The sequence below is a fragment of the Corvus brachyrhynchos genome, unplaced genomic scaffold, assembly GCF_000691975.1.
Source record: "Corvus brachyrhynchos isolate BGI_N302 unplaced genomic scaffold, ASM69197v1 scaffold63, whole genome shotgun sequence".
In the NCBI taxonomy this organism is placed as follows: Eukaryota; Metazoa; Chordata; class Aves; order Passeriformes; family Corvidae; genus Corvus; species Corvus brachyrhynchos.
The window spans coordinates 189,113-210,212 of NW_008237227.1; the positions used below are offsets into that span (position 1 = coordinate 189,113).

The 21,100-nt window shown below is 53.3% G+C and overlaps 2 protein-coding genes across 7 annotated transcripts in view; one reads left to right on the top strand and one right to left on the bottom strand.

The window, feature by feature from the left end:
• Nucleotides 1-6: 6 nt before the first annotated feature.
• Nucleotides 7-10,223, top strand: SENP2 (SUMO1/sentrin/SMT3 specific peptidase 2). 4 transcript variants are annotated; one of them, XM_008630039.2, is made up of 17 exons: nucleotides 7-56; nucleotides 1,691-1,743; nucleotides 2,409-2,539; nucleotides 2,759-2,825; nucleotides 3,509-3,587; nucleotides 4,213-4,342; nucleotides 4,491-4,594; nucleotides 5,010-5,098; nucleotides 5,706-5,763; nucleotides 6,803-6,866; nucleotides 7,217-7,360; nucleotides 7,523-7,654; nucleotides 8,005-8,208; nucleotides 8,315-8,394; nucleotides 9,067-9,151; nucleotides 9,398-9,493; nucleotides 10,003-10,223. In XM_008630039.2, exons 5-17 carry the CDS (start codon nucleotides 3,514-3,516, stop codon nucleotides 10,078-10,080), a joined length of 1,338 nt encoding a protein of 445 aa, XP_008628261.1. In that variant the 5' UTR covers nucleotides 7-56; nucleotides 1,691-1,743; nucleotides 2,409-2,539; nucleotides 2,759-2,825; nucleotides 3,509-3,513; the 3' UTR covers nucleotides 10,081-10,223. The 4 variants fall into 4 exon arrangements, with proteins under 4 accessions (XP_008628261.1, XP_017584893.1, XP_017584894.1 ...); XM_017729404.1 differs by having other exon boundaries at nucleotides 4,500-4,594; XM_017729403.1 differs by lacking the exon at nucleotides 7-56 and adding an exon at nucleotides 127-144.
• Nucleotides 10,224-11,011: 788 nt separating this feature from the next.
• The window catches only part of IGF2BP2 (insulin like growth factor 2 mRNA binding protein 2), a 13,070-nt gene continuing 2,981 nt past the window's right edge, over nucleotides 11,012-21,100 (bottom strand). For 2 of the 3 annotated variants that reach the window (XM_017729401.1, XM_017729399.1), the window contains 11 exons: nucleotides 17,457-17,591; nucleotides 17,183-17,305; nucleotides 16,476-16,611; nucleotides 16,174-16,302; nucleotides 15,410-15,433; nucleotides 14,767-14,835; nucleotides 14,147-14,263; nucleotides 13,807-13,881; nucleotides 13,452-13,583; nucleotides 13,059-13,172; nucleotides 11,012-12,569 (listed from right to left, as the gene is read on the bottom strand). In XM_017729401.1, coding sequence (XP_017584890.1) covers nucleotides 12,474-12,569; nucleotides 13,059-13,172; nucleotides 13,452-13,583; nucleotides 13,807-13,881; nucleotides 14,147-14,263; nucleotides 14,767-14,835; nucleotides 15,410-15,433; nucleotides 16,174-16,302; nucleotides 16,476-16,611; nucleotides 17,183-17,305; nucleotides 17,457-17,591 — 1,150 coding nt within the window. In that variant the 3' untranslated portion in view covers nucleotides 11,012-12,473. The remainder of the gene's footprint in view (nucleotides 12,570-13,058; nucleotides 13,173-13,451; nucleotides 13,584-13,806; nucleotides 13,882-14,146; nucleotides 14,264-14,766; nucleotides 14,836-15,409; nucleotides 15,434-16,173; nucleotides 16,303-16,475; nucleotides 16,612-17,182; nucleotides 17,306-17,456; nucleotides 17,592-21,100) is intronic. The other variant, XM_017729400.1, reaches the window with a different exon arrangement.

Genomic DNA, 21,100 nt, shown 5'->3' on the forward strand with positions numbered 1-21,100 from the left:
GCCCCGGCCCCGGCACTCGCCCCGGACCCCTCGCTCCGCAAGAAGCTGCCCCCCAGGTCAGCCCTTCCCGCCGCGCTTCCGGCCTGCGCCCCGCCTCTGCTGCCCCTCCGCTCGGCCCCGGGGTGTGGGTCCCAGATGTTCCGCGTAAGTCTGTCCGCAGATGAGGATGTAGAGGTGATTTTGGGTCCCAGATGCTCCTGATAAATCCCCGATGTTGAGGTGGTTGTGGGTCCCAGGTACTCCTGATAAATCCCCGATGTTGAGGTGGTTGTGGGTCCCAGGTACTCCTGATAAATCCCCGATGTTGAGCTGGTTGTGGGTCCCAGGTACTCCCAGTAAATCGCATGTGCTCACGTGTATGTGAGTCTCAGATAGTCCCAGTAAGTCTGTGGACAGACCCTGGTGTAGAGGTGATTGTGGGTCCCAGGTACTCCTGATAAATCCCTGATGCTGAGCTGATTGTGGGTCCCAGATACTCCTGATAAATTCCCGATGCTGAGGTGATTGTGGGTCCCAGATACTCCTGATAAATCCTCGATGCTGAGCTGGTTGTGGGTCCCAGATACTCCTGATAAATCCTCGATGCTGAGCTGGTTGTGGGTCCCAAATACTCCCGATAAATCCCCGATGTTGAGGTAATTGTGGGTCCCAGATACTCCCGATAAATCCCCGATGCTGAGCTGGTTGTGGGTCCCAGGTGTTCCCAATAAATCCATTGGCCCCTCCTTCCCTTCCCACCTGCATGGTGGGGGCTTGAAAAGGAGAAAAGGGGTGGGGATTTGGAGCAGGTGTGTTGGAGGAGCAGGGAAGGGTATATACACCCATAGGGATGTGTTGGATGGAGGGAAGCCATGGGATAGGGATGTGAAGTGGATGGAAGAAGGGTGTCTTCCTAGGCATTAACCACTTTGTTCCTAGTGGTGATGGCTGAACCATCTCCCTGCCTGCTGCTTGGAATGTATGGATTGCATCCTGTGGGCTGGGGAGTGTGGTTGCTCCCTCCGGGAGGAACTTACTCCAGGAGGCTTTGGTCAGTGTCCCATTCCAGAGTGAAAGAGGCAAGGGAGCGTCTCTGGAAAGAGCCACGTGTTGCACACGCAGTTTTCACTGAGGAGCAGCTCAGAAGGAATTAACTCTTGGGGGAAAAAATAGAAAAGAGAATAGGAATGTTCTTTGTGCTCAGTTCCTGCAGGAGGAGTTTTTACCGGACTTAATGATGGTATAAACTGATAAAATACTTGGGTTTAGGCTCCTGAGAAAGGATTAGGCTGGTATTTGTTTCAAGGAGTTGTTCCTGAGCGCTGACTCAGCAGGAAGCTATGGAGTGGGTGGAAGCAGAACTGGCTTTCCCACCTTTCATTTCCTGCTCCACTTAAACTTTCCTCTGCAACTCAGTGTAGTGACATGAACTTGGGTAGCTTGGTGACCTCTGGAGTGCTTCTTTCCTGGAGGAAAGCATTGCATATTAAAGAATTTTTTGGTGATAGGAACAAGCATCAAACATGAGGAAGCATTAACAGAAGGAGAAAAAGAGGCCTGGTCTGCTTTAGTGGGATGATTAACTCTCTGGGAGATGATCCTGGGGAAATAGGGAAGCCACCTTTGGAAATCTGGGTCGTGTGGAGGGGAGTCAGCCTGCTGGGAGCTGAGCTGTGGTTGCAAAACGTTGTTCTGTCTGTTCTTCCCTCAGCGTTCTGTCATGTGTGGAAGATCCTGAGATTCCTGCAAAGAAGCAGAAAGCAGGTATGGCCCCTCTCAGAGAGAGTTAATGTGCCTGCTTTTCCTTGGGTTTGGGGTGCCTTGGATAACTCTGGAGTTTGTACTTCCAAATTGCTGCTGGAACTGAGGATTTTTGAGCCGTTCTTGTGGCTGGAGGGGGTCTCCTGGGGCCTGGGCCAGTTGATGATGTGTGCCACTGTTCGTGGATGTGGCACTTGGGGTCAATGGTGGCCTTGGCAGTGCTGTGGGAACAGTTGGACTCGATGGCCTTATAGGGTTTTTCCAGCCTTAATGACTCTGTGAGTCTAAAACCCAAATGTCAGATGAAGGGAGGAAGGGAAGCAGGGAAGAACTTTTCCTGTCCTAGGAGGGCCGTGTATTTGCACCAAGGATAACTCCTGGCTGGGGCAGGGCACGGGATATCCCAGGTCTCTCTGGCACTGAGCAGCACAAAGAGCAGTTTAAATCAAGGCTGTTGCTGTTCCATGGGGGATGTGGAGCTTCCTAATCCCTACTTGGGAACAACCTCCCCGGTGATGGGGTGGGGGGTGCTGCTGGGCTGTTGCTGTGTTGTTGGAATGAGTTTCCTGCTCCACATGGGATCGAGGAGTTGGGCTTTGGTGCAAGCAGAAATCCCAATTCCTGTTTCCAGTCCCGTTCTTTATGGCCTGGTGGTGTGGTTTTTCCAGAATGTGTCTCTGGGGCTAACGAGGAGCCCAAAGAGGTTTCTGTGGCTGCCAAGTTGCCACCTGAGGCAACGAGAAAAAGCCAGGAGACAAAAGAGAGCAATGACTTCTCCTTCTCCGAGTCTGAAGATGAGGTGAGCAAGGATTTTGTGGGGAGCTCGGGGGATCACTGCCACTGTCCCTGCACGTGTGAGAGCCTGTATTACAGAAGTGGTGCCATCAGTCCCCCTGCCTTCTGCTGCAACCCCAGCAAAACCATGTCAAGACAGAGCTGACTGACTTTCAGGAAGGTGAGGTGTTTGCTTGGATTCACGTTCAGGTTATGCTCATTCTGGTGCTTGTTTTTATTTCAGGTTGTGCACATTTCTTCTGACTCTTTGTTTGTAGCATCTTCAGAGGATGAGGCTGTAACAGAACCTGGTAAGGCTGATAGCAAGTCCTTCACTCATTCCTTTCTCCTGCTGCTGTGTCTGGGCAGCTCTGCCCAGGCTGGGGGCTGGTTGCTGGAGGTGAAATATCTGGGTAGCATCCAGGAATAGTGGAGGGTGAGCTCTGTTTCTTCCCTGCATCCTGGTATTGCTTCTGGACTGGAGCCAGGGCTGGGAACAGGCTCCCCAGGGAATGGGCACAGCCCTGAGGCTGCCAGAGCTCCAGGAGCATTTGGACACTGCTCTCAGGGATGCTCAGGGTGCGATTGCTGGGGTGTCTGTGCAGGGCCAGGAGTTGGACTGGATAATCCCTGCGGGTCCCTTCCAACTCAGCATGTCCTGGGATTTATCCCAGGATGCTCACATGGTTGTGGAGCCCAGATATTAACTGCCTTGGGTGCAGTTCTAGTGTGTCCCACTGCCAGCTTGCCTGAAGGAAATTGTTATAAATGCTGATTTTAGGTAGTAGAGCCTCAGAACCCTTTTTTATTAGGCTTAGGCGGGTGACATTCTGTAGTTGCCAATATGAAAATATCCTGAAGCAACGTAACGCAAATAATATTAGGACGTGAGGGATAAAATGAAAGTAATTTATCTTTGGTGAAGCTCTTTAAACTCGTAGAACTCCTTTTTTTTCTTGGCCAGTTGCTGACTGCTTGTGCTCTTCTCCCCTAGACGAAATGCCTTGTGACACCACGCTGTGCTTGACTGAGGAAACACCATCCTCTCTTTGCAAGAGAGTTCCATACCTGAGGTAAAAATCCTTCTGTTGCCTTTCACTCCTCCTTTGAAGGGTTTCTTGCCTTTCACTTTCATCCTTGAACTGCCTGCGTTGCCCAGCATTTGTTTTTGTGTCCACAGAGCAGCATTTTTCCTGGGTGTTCTGGGACTCCTCCAGGCAGCCATACTGAGGGAGCTCTCCAGTTGTGGAGAGGCAGCTGTGTTCTTGCCTGTAACCAATTTTAAACGTTCTCTTTAAATCCAGATAGTTCATAGACTCAGGAGATCAGAGGAAGATTAACAAGGTCAATACTCTCACCTCTTGTGGTAGGAGGAAGTGTTGAACTTGGGAAGAGGCTGAGACCAGAAAAACCCACAACCACAAAAAATCCCAGAGAATTCCCATTTCCCCAGAGAATTCCACTGGGAAACACTTTTTTTTTTTTTTTCCCCTCTGAGGGTGCTCAGCTACTGCCCCAGGTCACCTGGAGAGGTTGTGGAGTCTGTCCATGGAGATGTTGGAAAACCCTCCTGGACACGGTCCTGGGCAGCCTTCTGTGCCTCCTTGAATCAGGAAGTGCTAATTCAAACCTAATTAATAAATCAGGAGCTCTGAATGTTCTCTGAATACCATTTCTTCTGCCTTTTGATGTTTTCAGCCCAAGCAGGGATAACCACATCCAAGCTGCTCCAGAGAGTCCTGTCACTCCCAGGCCCCCCATTAAGGAGCCAGGTCCCAACTCCCCCAGAGGCAGCGGCACCAGGAGGCCCTTGTGTGCTGCTGAAGAGGTGAAGTGGGGAGAAGGGAAGAAGGGAGGGGAGAAGGGAATTGTTTTGGGATGAAACAGCTGCAGAGTTCCTGCACAGTTAGGCTGAGACAAAAGGAAGGGGTGGGAATGCCTGCTAAAGTTTTTTTTTTTCCCTTCCCTTCTGCAAGGATGTTCAGCAAGCAGAAAACAAGAAATACAAAGAGCTCTTGAGTCTGTTCAAGGAAAAATATTCTGGAAAACTTACTTCTCCACGGCTAGCAAGACTCAACAAGTAATTATCAGCAAAACAACCCTTAACTTTTCTGGTGGTGGGTTTGTTGTATGTGGAAGGGCAGGGGAGTTGATGTTTCCTACTCTCAGAGTTCTGGAGAGAGTCAAATGTAATGACTGAGCCTCTTTTGGAATAGTGGAGACAGCAAATCTGACTCTTGTATGTTCACTGTGCCTGGGTTGAAGGTGGCCAAACTTCTGGATGTAAACTCCTCAAAATGCCCTTTGCATCTGGTCCTGGAAGCAGTGACAGCACGGTTCTGTTAAGGATTAAACAGCCTAATTTTGCTTTATATATTCTATTGCTTTCATTCAGCCAGTTGTGTACAAATAGCCCTGTCCTCTGTGGTGAATTGATGGGCACTGGTAACAAATCACCTGTACAAACTCTGTCCTTTTCTTCTGCTACACCAAAGAGTTCAAGCCAAGGAACCAGGGATGACTGGGAGTCCCCTGAAAGAACGAAAATCCAGCCGTGCCTCTCCACCTGTGCCAGGAAAGACCAGTGAGTATCCCCCTGCTCCACTCTGTAGGTGGAAGTCCAGCCCAAACAGGGCATTTCCTCCAAGTAGTTATTGGCTAAACTGGGTTTGTGAGGGTTTTATTGAAGGGGAAAAATTGGTTTAAAATGGGATTTGAGAGCTGGGACTGTAGCAGTACAGTTTGTAGCTGGCTGTGACCCCACTGCACAGGAGAAGGTTGTTTTACCTGGGTTTTTTTGTACCAGAGGAGGGGGATAGTTGACTCTGCACCCTCAGAGCTGCACTTTAATCCCTTTTTAATGCTAGACAAGACTATTTCCATGACAGCAGAGCTGCCAAACCAAGTAAACTAATTACATACATGTTTAATATTGTCCCAGGTTGGTTTTTTTTCCCCTGTCCATTGCTTAAATGTGCCCAATCCCCTCGTCTGGTTCTTTTATATCTTGGCCTTTATGACATGATCATATGGGGATTGAAATGATTTCTGAGCAGGTTGCCAGAGTTTGAGCTTCTAAGTTGAAAATGCTGATGAAATGTCTGTGATGTCACCCAGAAACCGAGAGCTCTGTGCAGCTGCTGCAATGGGAAGTCACCTCCTTGTTCTCACATTGCTGCTTTTCCTTGCAGGTGTCAAACATGGGGATGTTTTCAGCCCCCAGCTGCCTCAGAGAGGTGTCATGATCAGGTGAGAGTCTCTTTTAACCATGGCTCTTGTTTCTTTTGGCTCTGTCAGCCTCCAGAAGACCAATCCTGTTCAGTGTCTCAGTGCTGGGCGAGAGGAGCAGCTGCTTTGAGGAGTTGCTCACGGCCTGTTGTCCCTCAAATCAGCTCCCCTGTCACAGCTGGGCAGCTGTGGGATGTGCTGGGTGTTTTTTGGGAGAAGGAAGTAAGGGTGACAGTGGTGGCCACACCAAGTTGTCCTTGGGTTTGCAGAATCCGTTTTTGCTCCCGAGGGTCTTTGTGCCACACCATTAACGAGCTCACTTTGCATTTCCTCTGGATCCTCAGCAAAAGAAGTAGGGAGCTTGTAAAGCCTGGGGGCACTGAGGCAGTTTTTGAGGCTTGCAGGATGCCTTGGGTTGGAGTAGGAGACCAAAAAGGGAGCATTGCTCCCTCATCAGGGGCCCGTGGACTCCGTGGTGGCACAGTGGGAGTGCAGGAGGCTCCTTGTGCATGGAAAGGGGCTTTTGGCTGTGGTTCCAGGGAGGGATTTTGGTGTGGCAGCTTGGTGCCCTCCTCTTCCTCCCCTCAGAGGAGAGAGTGCAGATGGGGCAGAGAGAGGTTTGGTTGTGGCAGATCTGGTTTTGGGTGATTTCGTCCCTGTTCTCTTTCCCCCTTAGACATGAGCACTGTATTGAGCTGTGTTTGTCCTGAGTTAAATTGTCTCTGTTCCTGAAGCTCAAGGGAAGAGAGGAAATAACTGGTGGAGTGGGATTTGTCACCAGGAGATCACAAAGTACCTGATTGAGGAAGTGCTGGTTGCTTCCCTGTTTTCCAAAGATTAAAACTGAGAAACAGAAGGAGTTTGGCACCTGATGGTGGAAGAAAGTTTGCAAAGCTTCCAGCTCTTCATCTATCCTAATCTGGGAATGGGCAAGGAAACTGAGGTGTTGTCACGTGTCAGAATCAGCTTTGGAAAAGCATTTCTTAGGCTGAAGGTGAATTTTGGGGAATTTCATGGGGCAGTGTGGATGTCCAGCTCACCTCTCTTTCTCTCCTGACAGCTACTACACACCACCAGAAGACTCTCGTGGACAGGGGAAACGAGAGAAACGAGCTGCTTCAGTGGTAAGCTTGAGTTAGTCCTTACTTGACTTTGTTTTTAGGAAAACAGAACTCATCTCTGCTCAGGATTGAGATCCAGAATAAAACTGGAAGTGTGGAAATCAGAAATACTTACCTTGATCTCAGCTTGCTACCTGTGTGGGGAGGCTTTGCTGGGGTTCTGGATGTTAGTCCAAGCCCAAGGAAAGTCCTGCCTCTCGGGCACAGTTGGAATGCAGTCACCAGTCAGACTTTGGGGTTTGCTGCTGGTGTGTGTGTACCAAAACCCTCCCAGTTCTATGCAGGATTCTCTGCCCTGTCCCCCAGCAAACCCCTCGTGCTTCTCTCTGACTCCCTGTCCCTGTGTCTGGCAGGGCCAGTGTGAAGCTGAAGTCCCCCAAGGAAAGTTATTCCAGTTCCATGTGACACCTGTCCTGTCCAAAGACCTCTTTTTTGTGGACAGCGAGCCTCTGCCATGCCCAGAAAGGCCAGCAGACGACCTGGCTCCACTGACAGAGGTACCTGGGCTCAGCAGCAAGCCAGTGCTGTGGCTGGTTCAGCAAAAAGGCCTGCAACACCCCTTGCTCTGGCAGTGGAGCTGCACTTGGAGGCTGCCTGAGGGGCTGGTGTGCTCCATGTGCTGTTCCATGAACCCTTCCCCATGAAATCCTTTGTTCCAGGCCATGGAGAGCGAGATCTCTGCTGCCTTTGACGGTGGTGAGCCCGAGGATGTCCTGAGCAGGGCCTTCAAGCTCGCAGTCACCCGTGAGGACATCTGCACCCTGCAGCCCCTGGGCTGGCTCAACGACAGCGTACGTGCTCCTGCACTTTCTGGGAAATCCCCCTTCCCTGGGCACAGGAGTCTTCCAGGAGCTGCACTGCAGAGCCCAGAAATAGCTGTACACCCCTTATTTTGGGTGCTGTGTGGGCTGGTGTTTCTGGAAGCTTTCACTTGGCTGCTGCAGCTCCCAGGAGTCAGTCTGGGTTACTGGAGTGGGTGCAGGGGCTTTACCCAACAGCACAGGGCACCCAGTGTAAAATTCTGGGAGCAAAAGCTGCCAGCTGGAGTTCTCTCAGCTCCAGGGTGGCCAGCAAAGACATGTTGCTGTCTTTTTGGTTCAGTATCTTATTTCACATCTCCATTTGCCTCTCTCTGCTCCAGATCGTGAATTTCTACATGAGTCTTCTGGTGGAAAGAAGCAAGAAGGAAGGATATCCAGCAGTCTACGCTTTTAATACCTTCTTTTATTCCAAGCTAAGCTCTACAAGCCACAAGGGAGTAAAGAAATGGACCAAAGGTGTGGATATCTTCAAGCACGATGTCCTCTTGGTGCCTATTCACCTCAGAATTCACTGGACACTGCTGGTGAGTCACACTGGCTTTTTATTTAGGGGAAGGGGAGAACAAAACTAGCAAGCAAAGTCCTTTAATGTTTTGGCTGTGCTTTGTCTAAATCACCTTTTAACCCCAGGTCGTAGATCTCCGAGAGAAAGCCATCAAATACTTCGACTCCTTGGGACAGAAAGGAGACCACATTTGTAAAACTGTCTTGTGAGTAGCTGCTTTTTTTAATCCCTTTTGGTTGTTTTTGAGGCCTTTTCCCCTCCCCACGTGAAAAGCGTTTCTGCCCTGTCACATGGTACTCCTCACTTTGTACCTCTTCAGTTCTGCTCAGTGTTTTGAATCCCCCGGAGTGTCAGAGGTGCAGGTTTCCACATGTGCTGCACATCCTCACGTGTCTTTGTCAGTAAAATCCCTTCACCCAGCAGCTTTGTAGGGTGAGAGCAGCCCCACAGAGACAAATCCCAGAATCACTGAGGTTGGAAAAGCCCTCCAGAGTCACTGAGTCCAACCCGTGACTGAGCCTCACCTTGTCACCAGCCCAGAGCACTGAGCAGATCCCTCTGCAGAGCCTTCCTGCCCTCCACACTCCCACCCAGCTTGGTGTCACCTATGAATGTAGTGAGGGTGCCCAATGCCCTCATCTGGATCATGGATAAAGATATTAAACAGTGCTGGGCCCTGGGGAGCCCCACTCACAGCCTCTCACTGTGTCTCTAAGGTTGGGATTTTTCCTCCACGTTCCTCAAATCCACTGCTGTGAGGATCCTCTGGCATTTCACTGCCATTTCTCTTCCTGTCACCCTTCACCAGTTTTTTTTGTTCATTTGTTTTTTTCCTAAATCTGGGAGGTGAAAAGTGATTGTGTGTTGTTTTCAACAGAAAATACCTGGAAGAGGAAAGCAAGGAAAAAAGAAACATTGAATTGACTGCTTCCGAGTGGACCCTTCGCAGTCTGGGCTCAGAGGTATGGGAGCAATGCCTGGATTTGGGATGGGAGCTGGAACTCCTTGTCACAGAGGGTTTAACACTTTCCAGGGAAGCAGAGGAGGGAGATGATGTGCAGTTAACTGGGACTATTCCTTGGGTTTGGGAGCGGTCAATGGATTATGGAAGTAGGTTTTCAGGAGTAGGTGTGGGTAATGTGTGCTACGACCACGTTGCTGCTCTTTTAAGACACATAAAAGGTCTCCATCCTTTTTGTATTCCTCAGGAAATCCCTCAACAAAGTAATGGAAGTGACTGTGGCGTTTTTGTTTGCAAATTCGCCGATTTCATCACCAGAGACAAACCCATCATCTTCACCCCGGTGAGAGGAGGTGTCAACAACTCCAGCCTTTCCCACATGCATGCAGGAGCCAGGGAAGCTGCACAGCAGCTGGGGCAGGGCCTGAGGGTTTGTTCCTCGTGTCTGCTGCCTGCTTCTTGGGCAAGATGCTCAATCATGGGAATCCCAGGGTGGTCTGGGTTGGAATGGACCTTAAAGACCATCTCATTCCAACACCAGGATGCTGCAGCCAGTGGTTTGGGATATCTGGCTTTTGTGTCTCTTGGAGAAATAGGTTTCCCCCTTGGATCAGCTCAGACCACTCAGCCACTGGTTATTTTCCAGTGTGGTGATCTTTAATAAAAGTCCCTGTAAAGAAATGGGGTTTTGCTGGGTGGTTGTGTCACCCTCGTGTGAAACCCACCTCGTACCCAAATGGCAGGTGCTCAAAAGCAGCTTCCCCTTCAAGAATTCCCTGGGTGTTAATGGAGATTTCCTGCCTCTTTCTCCTCTGGCTTCCTATGTGATGGATTTTTCCCGTTTCCTTTCAGGAGCACATGCCTTATTTCCGCAGGAAGATGGTGTGGGAAATAATCCATCAGCAGCTGCTGGGAGACATGCACTGTTAGAAAAACACTGTTCTTTAAAAGAGTAGTATATTTATTTCTTATTGGTTAGGTTAAGATAAGATAAATATTAACTTATGTAAGAGCCTTATTGTATGGGAACGTTACTTGTTAATAGAGTAATTTATTTTTTAATTGAAAACCGATTTGCTGTCTCTGTGTGGTTTTTAACTTGCTCCCCATCTGAAGAAGAACAGGGCGTCTCTCCTCTCCTGGTGGCTCTGGGGACATCCCTGAGCTGCTCCTGGCCCAAAGATCCACACGATCCTGGCAGAGCTGCAGCGGGGCTTTATCTGTCTCTGCTTTCACTGCTTGGTTCAAGCTGCCACAAGCTTGGGGCAGGTTCTCCAAAGGACAAACAATGCCAAAGCCACTCGTGTTTTATCCTTACCAATAATTAACCAGGGATCATTAATTTTCCCTGAGGCTGCGGAAGATCTGAGCACGAGGACGCAGCAGCTGGGACTGTTTTAGGCGTCCTTTCCCCTTCCCTTTGCTTCTCCCGGTTTGGGGCTGCAGTTTTGAGTGTCCCAGGTGCCACCAGAGCCACTCTCCCATGGCAGCATTCCCAGGGCTGGAGGGGTGGGAGGGAAGAGTCCAGCTCTGGGGCTCATGGAGTGGGGTTCCCTCATTGTGGCACCCAGTAGCACCCCAGGCCCTGCCCCCCACAGGCCATCCCAGCCCCATCTGGCGCCTTTCCCCACTGGCTGTTCCATCGTTTCAGCTTTGCCAGGGATGTGCAGGGAGGGAGGCAGAGGTGGCTTCATGATGGCAACACTTCCCAGGGCCCTGGGTGAAGCTACTTCTGGCAGTGCCAATGACCCTCCCCCACCCCAAATTCCCCCCCATCCAGCCCTTCCCTCCCCGGCAGCAGGGAGGAATGGCCAGCTGTGACCAGCGCACGGGACCCCAAAGAAGGCAACGGAGAGCAGGCTCAGGCTCTGGTTAGCTGGATATATTTCTCTTTGTTCTCAGTGTCTCGGGTTGGTTTTCACAGAACACTTTGCAGTAGAGGAAAACACGGATTCGCAGCCCAGGGCAGCGGCGCTGGCACCGGCACCTCAGCTCCTCTCCCTGCTCTTGCCCGTCGGCTTTCACCGCTTCCATCCGGCACTTTGATTTCCTTAAACCCTTTTTTTTGTGTGTGTGTTTGGCTTTTTTTATTTTTTCCCTTTTTTTTTTTTTTTTTTTTTTTTTGCTTTTTAACCATTTCCCAAGCTTCCCCAAAAGGACCAGCCACTGGCTCTCGGCTTGCAGGAGACTACGGAAGAGCTCTGGGACACGGGGGATGGTTTCCTTCTTCCACCTCGCAGCTGACTTGGTCGAGATCATTTTTCCAACTCGTTTTTTTTTTTTATTACAAAAATAAAAAAATGCTCCAACTATCAGTTTTACAAGGCGTACAAAAATCTCTAAAAGGGCAACACAAGCACAAGGTGCTGAGGTACGAAAACCTGAGGTAGTTTTTTGTGTGTGTGTGTGTCAGGGGCAGTTATTTGGGTTATTTTTCATTTGAAGCCAATTTTGCTGGTTGGGTTTTCCAGCCCTGGGCTGACAACCTCTTGGAAATCCATTTTTTTCACCCATTTTCCCCCTCCTCTCCCTTCAACAGGGATCTTTCCCCAAAGATCCCAGCCCAAAGCGGGCAGGGCTGGTGCTGCCCATCATTTTCCAGAGCTGGGCAGTGATGGAGAGAGGACAGACAGACAGAAAGGGGGGACAGAACGGATGCAAACCCCACTTCTGGAGTCCAAAGCAAAGAGGAAAGGGGGTGTGAAAGAGAGGAACAATTCCTACAAGAGGAATCTTCTTGGCTCCTACAGGCCCTGCTCTTCTCAAAGCCCTTCAGAAATCGCTTTTTAACAGTTTTTTAATATTTTTTTTCCCTGCTGGCGATCCGACAGCTCTGCTCTACGGTGCATTAGAGAACCAATGGACCAGCTCCTGCCATTCAACCTCTAGAAAAGCCTGCTTTTACTAAAAACAAACAGCCCCCTCCCCCAAAAATTTTTTAAAAAGTGAGTTAAAAAATAAAATCTTACAAAACTTAAAAATCGGCGTTAGTTTCGTTATCGATATATTAATTCTAAATTAACGAGCGCCATGCGCCGTGGCCCCCCAGGCCGGGCGAGCTCCTCCTGGGTGGAAGGGGCAGGGTTGGGGGAGAATTCCGAAATAAAAACCACCTCTCTCTGCCTGTGTTAGTCCAACTGACGGGGGAGCAGCGGGGCGGCGATGGAGTAAGGCGGAAGCTGCGGGATGGAGAGAGCCCCCCGTGCCCCGGTTCTGCACAGCCTGGCTGCACGAGGGCTCGGGGGTCTTTGGTTTGTCCCCTGACCTGCTGGGGTCCGGCGCTGGCGGGGGGTTACATTCGTCGGGCAGTGCTGGCGGGAGCCTCACTTGCTGTGCTGCGAGGCCGCGGCTCCCTGAGCGTGTTTGTGCTCCTGCTGCTTCACCTGCTGCACGATTTCCCTGATCTTGCGCTGGGCAGTCTGAGCAAGGCAAGAAACGGGGGTTGGGGAGGCCACCAGAGGCTGGGCTCCCTCCCCACACCACCAGCCACACCAGAGCCGAGCCCAGCCCAAGCAGTGTCAGCCCCCTGCAACAGCATCACGACCCTCCAGCTTTTAACCCCAGGGCAAGCACAGAAGTGATTCTGAGAGAAATGAGGATGTGCTAAAGCAAAGGCTTGACTTGTTCTTCCACCACTCAAGAGCCTCGATTTTGGGGTGTCACCACCCTCCTGCAATCAGAAACCCAGCCTGGTACATGCACCCAGCTGGGATGCAGGAGCCAATTCCCACCCTTCATCCCAGGCACAGATTTTGGCTAAATCGAGCCAATCTTTAATTTGAATGCAGGCAAAAACCCCTTCAGTGCATCCTGGGTGCACAGAAACCACTCAGAGCCGCTCAGGGAACGCTGTGCTTGGCAGCTCTCCTTAAACTGGGAATGTTGGGAGAGCCATGGCCAAACCTTACCTGACTGGCAAAGAAATGCCCAATGATTTTGACGACGACCTCCTCATTCTCGTCCGGGGTTTGGTCTCGCGGCACAATGACTTCTGCGCTCGTTAAGTTCTGCAGTTCGTTCACCTGGAGCAAACGACAGAGATCCAGGTTTTGCTGCGGAAGAGCCAAAATCCTCCACTGCTGGTGCCACCCCAGCTCTGAGCCAGCACGTGGCACCAGGCTGCTGTGGCTCACACCCTCTCCCCCTTGGGATGGTTGCCATCCCAAGCCATCCCCCAGGACATGGGGCTGGGACCGAGACATCACTGATATCACGGAGCACTGGGACAGAGGTGATGGGAGATAGAGGAGGTCCAGCTCTGCATTCCCAGGACAGGTGGGAGCCCCCACACCCCCACCTACCGTCTTGCCACCTTTGCCGATGACGCGGCCGGCGGCGAAGGAAGGCACCTTGATGTGGGCTTCGAGCTTCACTTCTTCTTTCGGGTTAAAGAAGTTTTCCTCTTTCAGCTTCCCAAATATTCGTCCCTGGGCCTGGAGAGAGGACAAAAGGGACATAAAGGTGGTGGGCAGTGTCCTGGAGGTGGCCTGCTGGGCCCTTCACTCCCACAGGCAATGATGTGCCAATGTCTGGCAGCACCAGAACCGTGGTCCTCCAGCCGAGAAGCCCCCCCTGGCACAGTGGGGACCAAAGGGATGCTCTCACCTTGCCCCTGCCCATGTCCCCAAGCCAGCCCCCACCCCGTGGCCACCGCACCTTGAACTGAGCCTCAGGTGGCCCCGTGATGATCACCATGCGCTCGCTGGCATCTGGACCTTCTGCTGGGGCGATCTGCGGAGGGATGAGGAAGGACTGTGAGTGTGACCCTTCCTCGGGCAAGACCTTCCCTGTGTGGGATGTGCCCCCATGCAGGGACACCTCCCATGCAGAGACACGCCCCTGCCCAAGCAGCGGTGACAATCAGGATGCTGCAGGACTGGGTTTCTACTAATTTGGGGAGCAAAACTATTCACCAAGGGCTCCCTTCTCTGCCCTCAGCAGTGGGAAGGGGAAACTGAGGCACAAAGCCCTGGCCCAGCCCTGCAGTCCTGCTCACCTTGATGGAGGCACCAGCAAACCGTGCCAGCTGCTTGATGTGCTGCCCCTTCTTCCCGATGATGGCCCCCACCGCCTGTGTTGGGATGAACAAGTTCACGACCTCCTGCTCTGGCAGCTGGAAAGGGCACGGAAGAGCCAGAGGGTCAGGGGAACAGCTGGATCAGGGGGTCGCTTCCCTCTGCCAGCATTCCAGGTTTGAAGAGGTGGTGGGCAGGGTTGGGTTGGGTTTGGTTGGGTTGGGTTAAGTTGGGTTGGGTTGGGTTTGGTTGGGTTGGGTTAAATTGGGTTGGGTTAAGTTGGGTTGGGTTAAATTGGGTTAAGTTGGGTTGGGTCAGGTTGGGTTAAGTTGGGTTTGGTTGGGTTGGGTTAAGTTGGGTTGGGTTAAGTTGGGTTGGGTTAAACTGGGTTGGGTTAAATTGGGTTGGGTTAAATTGGGTTAAGTTGGGTTTGGTGGGGTTGGGTTAAACTGGGTTAAGTTGGGTTGGGTTGGGTTAAGTTGGGCCGGGTTGTGGTCCTGGCACGCACTCTCTGCTTTTTGCCTGCCCTCCTACAACGTGCCCAAGGAAGACCTCATGGCAGGAGGTGCCAGGAGGGCACTGTTGGGGAAGGGAAACTTACGGGGTGCTGATGGGGGAAGGCGCCGGCTGGGGGGGCTCCGTACAGACCTGACAGATAGGCTGAGGAGCCCTGTGGTGGGAGAGAAAATGAGGGTCAGTGACATCAATGACGTCCTCAAGGTGCCAGCCCCTTCCCAGCCACCCCCACCCTGACATGGGGAGTGTGTCACCAGCATGAGCGACACAAGGACACAGTGACCACCCCTCATCTCCTGAATACCCCCAGGAGACTCCAGGCACATCCAAGGATGAGCTGCAGCCCGGATCCTGCGCCTGTGGCACAGCACGAGGCTGGGATGGGGGTGGGAGCTCCCAGTTAAGCCCAGTCCCTCCCCACTGCATTTTTTCGGCTGCATACTGCTAATGGTTGTATCAGAAAAAAGGTCCCCTTCTCACCTCACCAGGGGCGCTTGAAAAAGGCCACACAAAGCTTTGGGGTGAAGGACCCCAGAGCAAAAAAGGCGCTTCAGGAGACCTGTCCTGCTCCTCTCCATCACACCCATAAATAATTCTTACAGCTGTCTCCCAAAGGCTGTGGATACAGGCACAGCATCCTCCCCTCCACAGGCTGAGAGTGACCAACCAACCCTCCTGGAGCCCCCCAGAGCCAGCACATCCCCCCCCACATCCTTCCTGGCACTCACCGTCCTCCTCCGCCCGCTCTGCTGCTGACATTCCAGGGAAAGAAAACAGCACAGGTAAATTAACCCACAGCTCGGAATAAATTATTTAGGGACTAACAGAGACAGCCCACAGCACCTGGGATGGACCATCTCCATCAGCACCTTGGCCATCCTGTTCTCCTGGCATGGCACCATCCCTGCCCACTGTCACCTCAGGGGTTGTGAACATCCTTGCCCAGGTTTCAGCACCCCAAGAAGGAGGAGAACCCTCCCCTGTGAGGTGGGGTGAAGGTTGGCTCCCTACGAGCACAGACCCCTGGATGCGAGGGCAGGGATCCACTGATGGCAGTGGATGCACAGGGCGGCTGCTTGTCCCCTGCACGCCCTGTGGCCACACGAGGGGGCTCTGGTGGCCACCAAGACCAGACCCACAGGGCACAACCCACTCCATACCATCACAACCCAGTGGTGGGCTTGGGGTCAGGACTGAAGACCACCTACATGGCTTTTCCATGCTCTCTTCAGAGAGCAGCACCCTTGGGACACAGCCGGTCCTTAAACACTGGTGAAACCCAGCTCAGCACAACACAGGGATGCAGCTGATCTTCAAGCAGGGACAAGCCACCTCCATTCCCTGTCCTCTCCACTTTGCTGCTGTGATGAGCATCCTCCCCAAATGGCTGAGAGTCAGAGCTCCCATGAGGTGGCTCCTACAGCTACGGTGTCCACCCAAACCCAACAGCTCTGGCAGGACACTCCAGACACCAGGAACATCTCACACTTACTGCAAAGGGGTGGTACGGGGTGGCAGCTGCAGCCCCTCGGGCCCCTGGGGTGGACGGGAGCATGGACAGCCCTGTGGAGAAGATGCCCAAAGCGCTGAGGTTCAGTCCTGGGATCAGGTTGGCCTGTTGCTGGGAAAGGAAAGACACGGAGAAAGGTGTGAAAGGTGGAGTCCTGGGCTTCTCAACACAGTGTGGATGTGATGAGCGAGGCCCAACCCTTGTTGTAACACATTGACCTCCACTCTGAGTTCTCATCTGGCCACCTGCAGCCAGAGCAGCCCTGGTGGCAGGGCTGAGCTTACATTGACGGCCACCACGTCGTTCTCGTAGGCCTCGCGCAGCTTCTTCATGATCTCCACCTCGGCGTTGGAGCAGGCCTCCGTGCTGCCCTTCACCGTGATGGTGCGCTCAGGGTTGTAGATGGTCAAATCCTGCAACCTGCCCCATGGGAAAAATCCAGAGACACGGTTACACTCCTTCTTCAAGTCAAGAAAAACCCCAGAAAAACTCAAATCACAGCTGAGGGTTCCCCCCCGAGACCATGTGAGAACCACATGCCCTCTGCCTGCCACCGCCATCCACGTGGGATGAGGAACATCCACCTGGGATGGGGAATGCACATGGGAGGACACAGCTGCTCTGTTTTTTGGCTCCAGCACTGCTTGTACCATGTTGGATGGAATGGGGTGGCCTGGTGTTCGCCAGGATTTCACGGAATCATTTCATCATGGCATCATGGAATGGTTTGGGTTGGAAAGGACGTGAAAGCGCATCCAGTTCCAGCCCCTGCCATGGACAGGGACACCTTCCACTAGCCCAGGAGGCTCCAAGCCCTTTCCAACCTGGCCTTGGACACTTCCAGGGATCCACGGGCAGCCCCAGCTTCTCTGGGCACCCTGTGCCAGGGCCTCACTACTCTCAAAAGGAAGAACTTCTTCCCAGTATCCCATCTAACGCTGCCCTCTGGCAGTGGGAAGCCACTGCCCCTGGTCCTGTGACAAGAACTTACGGGGAGATGGTGATCTTTGTGCCCGTGTCCTGCTCAATCTTCTTGAGGTTGCGGCCCTCCTTGCCAATCAACCTCCCCACCAGGCTGTTGTGTGCCAGGATTTTCAAGGGAATCTCTTCTGCTCTAAAATGGAATTTAAAAAAAAAAAAAAAATCTAAAGGTTCAGCCAGGCAGGAAATAGAAATTTCCAGCCACAGGTACTAAGAATGTGGTGGAAAGAAGGACCACCACCACCATTTCCCACCACACTTTTGGCTGAGCCAGGAGCACTCACGATTTAGTTTCGTCAGCCTCCTTCTGCATGATATCCAGGATCATGCGGCACGCTTCCGAGCACCCCTCCGGCGTGGCGTGGATGGTGATGGGCTTCTCGGCAGCGCCGGCGTTCTCCTTCCGATGGATGTCAACCCTGCGGCGAAACAACCAGCAGAGAGGAGCCCCTGAGATGGGTCTGGTGTCACACAGAGGGTTTTGAGAGCTCAGGAGCTGAGAAAAACTCATTTCAACACTTGCTCAAGCTTTGGGGTGAACCTGGGTCTCAGGTGCATCTACCATCACCCGGCTCACACAAGCCCAGGCAGTGTTTGGTTTCGGGTGGTTTGGATCAGATTTGGGCCGCGTTCGCCTGTAGGACCCAAGGTCCTGGAAGCTGAGGGGTGTCACAACATCAACCAATGCATCAAGGGGGCAGAACAAATCCTCAACTGGACAAAGCCCTGAGCAACCTGGTCTATCATCTCTGATGCCAGTCCCGCTTGGAGCAGGAGACCGGATTAGAGGCCTCCAGAGGTCCCTTCCGACCTCTGCCTCTCTCTGCACAACACCCGAGGCTGTCCAGCGACCACGTCCTTCGGGACAGAGAGCACTTACCCATGGGCAGCGTCTGTCACGACACGGAGGCACCCGGCAACAACAGCGCTGGTACTCACGCCCTTCCAGGGGAGACCAGAAGGCTCCCGTGCGCACCGGCAGGGACCGTGCTCTACTCCTCTGGTCCTCCCTCAGCTCATGGCGGGAGGAGGCACGGCCTCCAGCTCGCTCCTCACGCTCAACCGTACCTGGCAAAGCCCTGAGAGAGAGGGAGAGAGGAAAGCAGGGTAGGAGACTCCCGCACCTCAACCACGCGCCTTGGACAACAGGGGGAAGAACCTTTCCGTCTTCTCCGCACGAGTCCGTGCGCTCTTCCCACCGGAGGGTGATGCTGTGCGGCCATCCTGCCATCGGCCACCACCTTGGTGTCCCTGTCACTGCTGCAGCCAGGGTCAGATCTTCCGAGCAGGTGTGGTAGTGGCAGCTCAGCCACTCCAGAATGCTGCCGGCGCTCAGCTCCGACACGGTGGGTGCCCTCTGGCCATGTCTCCGACGTCCCGTCCCGACCGGGATCATCCAGGGTGCTGCTGCATGTGCCAGGCCAAGGGCTGCAGGGCAGAGTCACCACACAGTGCCACACTGGGACGCTGCAGGGTCCCGGTGGGTTTGCACAGGTCAACTCTTCCAGGAGCTCAAGAACCAGCACGTTGGAACACGGAGGACGGTGGAAGGGGAGCAGCTGGGTGAGCCTTCCCCGAGAAAAGGGCAGAGCCAACCCCACCCGCTCCAAAGGGGCCCCAGAGTGGTTCCATCCAAGCACTGAGCAGGGAGCGAAGACAGAGCGTGATTCCCTTCGTAGGCTTCATCTCTGCAGATCTCCCGTGGCTTCAGTTGGAGCTGTTCAGGCAGGAGACTGGTGCTGAGTGGACCATGCAAAGCGATGATGGAAACACTGGCACCCTCTGGCCACGTCGACAGCCCGTGGTGACCCAGCCGTGTGCTGAGTGACGCCCTCTGAGGTGCTCCCTCAGGTTGGCCTGGAGGATCCGTTCCCAGCAGGTACAGGGACACTTGCTGCCGCCCCTTCGCCGGGGGCAGGGTGAACACGTCATGATGGCCACGTGAGGCGATGACAGACCAGGCTGGTGCTCCCAAGGTAGGGGGAATCAATGAGGAATCCCAACAAACCCCATAGATGGGAGCCACGCAGCTCCTTGGACGCATGAGCAGCTGAGGCTGGTGGAGATGAGGACACAGCAGAGCCGTCATGCCAGAGAGGGACCAAGCGCCACGAAAGGCCTGGATGGAGGCACTGAGGTGATGAGGACCTTGGACAAGCCTTAGAGAGGGGCACAAGACAGGTTCCTGGCTGACCAACCCATCCCACGTCTGGATGTGTGGGCACGAGCTCACTCGCCAGAGAGAAGAAGAAGGAGGCACGTACCCCCCCCAGAGAGCTGGAGAAGAGAGAGCTCTGGACCTCCCAGCACATCCCAGTGCCACTGCTGAACTGCTCCATTCCAACAGGAGGATGGAGAAGGGACCTTCAGCACCCTCACCCCATCACCAGGTGCTGCCGGGAGGGATGACCAGGGATGGGGGGACAAGGTTTGCCTATGGTGCAGCAGGAAAAGCCTCCAAGAGACCTCACGGGGTGCTGGGAACGCGTCAGGGAATGGCTGCCACGAGGCACAGCCCTCTCCAGGTGGACAATACAGTGTGCCTGTAGGGTTATCGCAGTCCCATGGCTGCTGGGTAGCCATGATCCTCTCCTCATGGAGTTCCAAGGGCTGTGGAAGGTCACCTGCTGGGCTGGGGTCTTGGTCTGGGCTTCTTCAAGAAGAAGATGGCTCAGCCTGGGGACAGTTTCGCTCCGCGGGGCTCAGAAGCATCTCTGGGATCTCTCTGTGTGGAACTAGGGATGAAATCCAACGTGACCAGAGGAATCCAGAACCCAGTGTTGCTCTGGGGAGGAGCAGGGACCGGGCAACAGGATGTCACCCTCGGATCATCACACCGGTGGATGAGGGTGGCCCGGGCAGGGATGGAGTGTGAGATAACACCCAAGCTGAAGGACAGGGGCTCCTGTGGCTGCCTGGGACGGATTCTTGAGGTCCCCTTCGCCCAAACCTGAGCAGAGGTAGTGCCCCACTATGTGTAGGGCAGGGGAGAGCACTGAGCATGGCCTTCCTCCACGGCACCGGGTCTTCGTCCACAAGGAGGGACAATTCAGTGGCAGAAACTGCTCCAAGCAACAGCGTTTGGCTTCGTGGTTGGGAGAAACCAGCACCTTCCCACCTTCCTTGCCAGGCTTAGGGCTCGGAAAGGGCAAATTCCAGTCTTGGGTGGTGAGGATGCAGCTACACCTGCTGCTCATCTCCCACCAGGACTCACCTGGAGAAGAAGAGCTTGCGGCCAACCAGGATCTGCTCATGGCTACCAGGTGGCCACGCCCTGGGGCAAGCTGGGCTCCAAGAGCTCCTCTCCCTACTCCTCTGCCCCCTTTCCGTACAAACCTCTTCCTGCCAACCCAGTGCCAGGGTTTGGCCCATCTTTCTACCTCCAGCCACACTACTAGCAAAGATTTGCCTCTAAAATCTCCTCTGAGAACTAGGATGCTCTGGGACAGGAGTCCTACATCCCATGGGATCACCAGGTTCAGGATGATGAGCACAGGAGAAGACAGCTTTGGGTTAAACACAAACACACCTGGGCAGGAACAAACCATGCAGGAAAACCATGCAGAGAATGAGCAGTGAGATCAGGAGAACAGCAACATGAGAAACATGGAAAACTTTGGCACGACAATCCCACTTTTTGGTTTTTTTCCTTTTTTTAGTTCAAAAATAAACACGTTAATAGCTGAAAAAGGCTTCAAACAGTTACAAAAGCCATCCTTCTCGTGGCAGGGCTCCCACAGCATCCCTCTCCCCTCAACAGCTCTAGCCCATACGGGATGCTGCAGGATGAGCAAATCCCAAGGACAAAGACCACTGCACCGAGGATTCCCCTTTAGGATTTTATCCCCAAACTTGCCATTTCTCCCTAAAGCCTCACCCCCAGCTGTTCTCATGAGGCTTTAGGAACTCATCCCAGGCCTTTTCCAGC

What these genes read in the sequence shown, in the direction of transcription:
- SENP2 (XM_008630039.2), top strand. Translation starts at nt 3,514, where the DNA reads ATGCCTTGTGACACCACGCTGTGCTTGACTGAGGAAACACCATCCTCT. An exon ending in AAGAGAGTTCCATACCTGAG is followed by an intron (nt 3,588 to 4,212) that starts GTAAAAATCCTT and finishes TGATGTTTTCAG; the next exon opens with CCCAAGCAGGGATAACCACA. An exon ending in TGGGCTGGCTCAACGACAGC is followed by an intron (nt 7,655 to 8,004) that starts GTACGTGCTCCT and finishes TCTCTGCTCCAG; the next exon opens with ATCGTGAATTTCTACATGAG.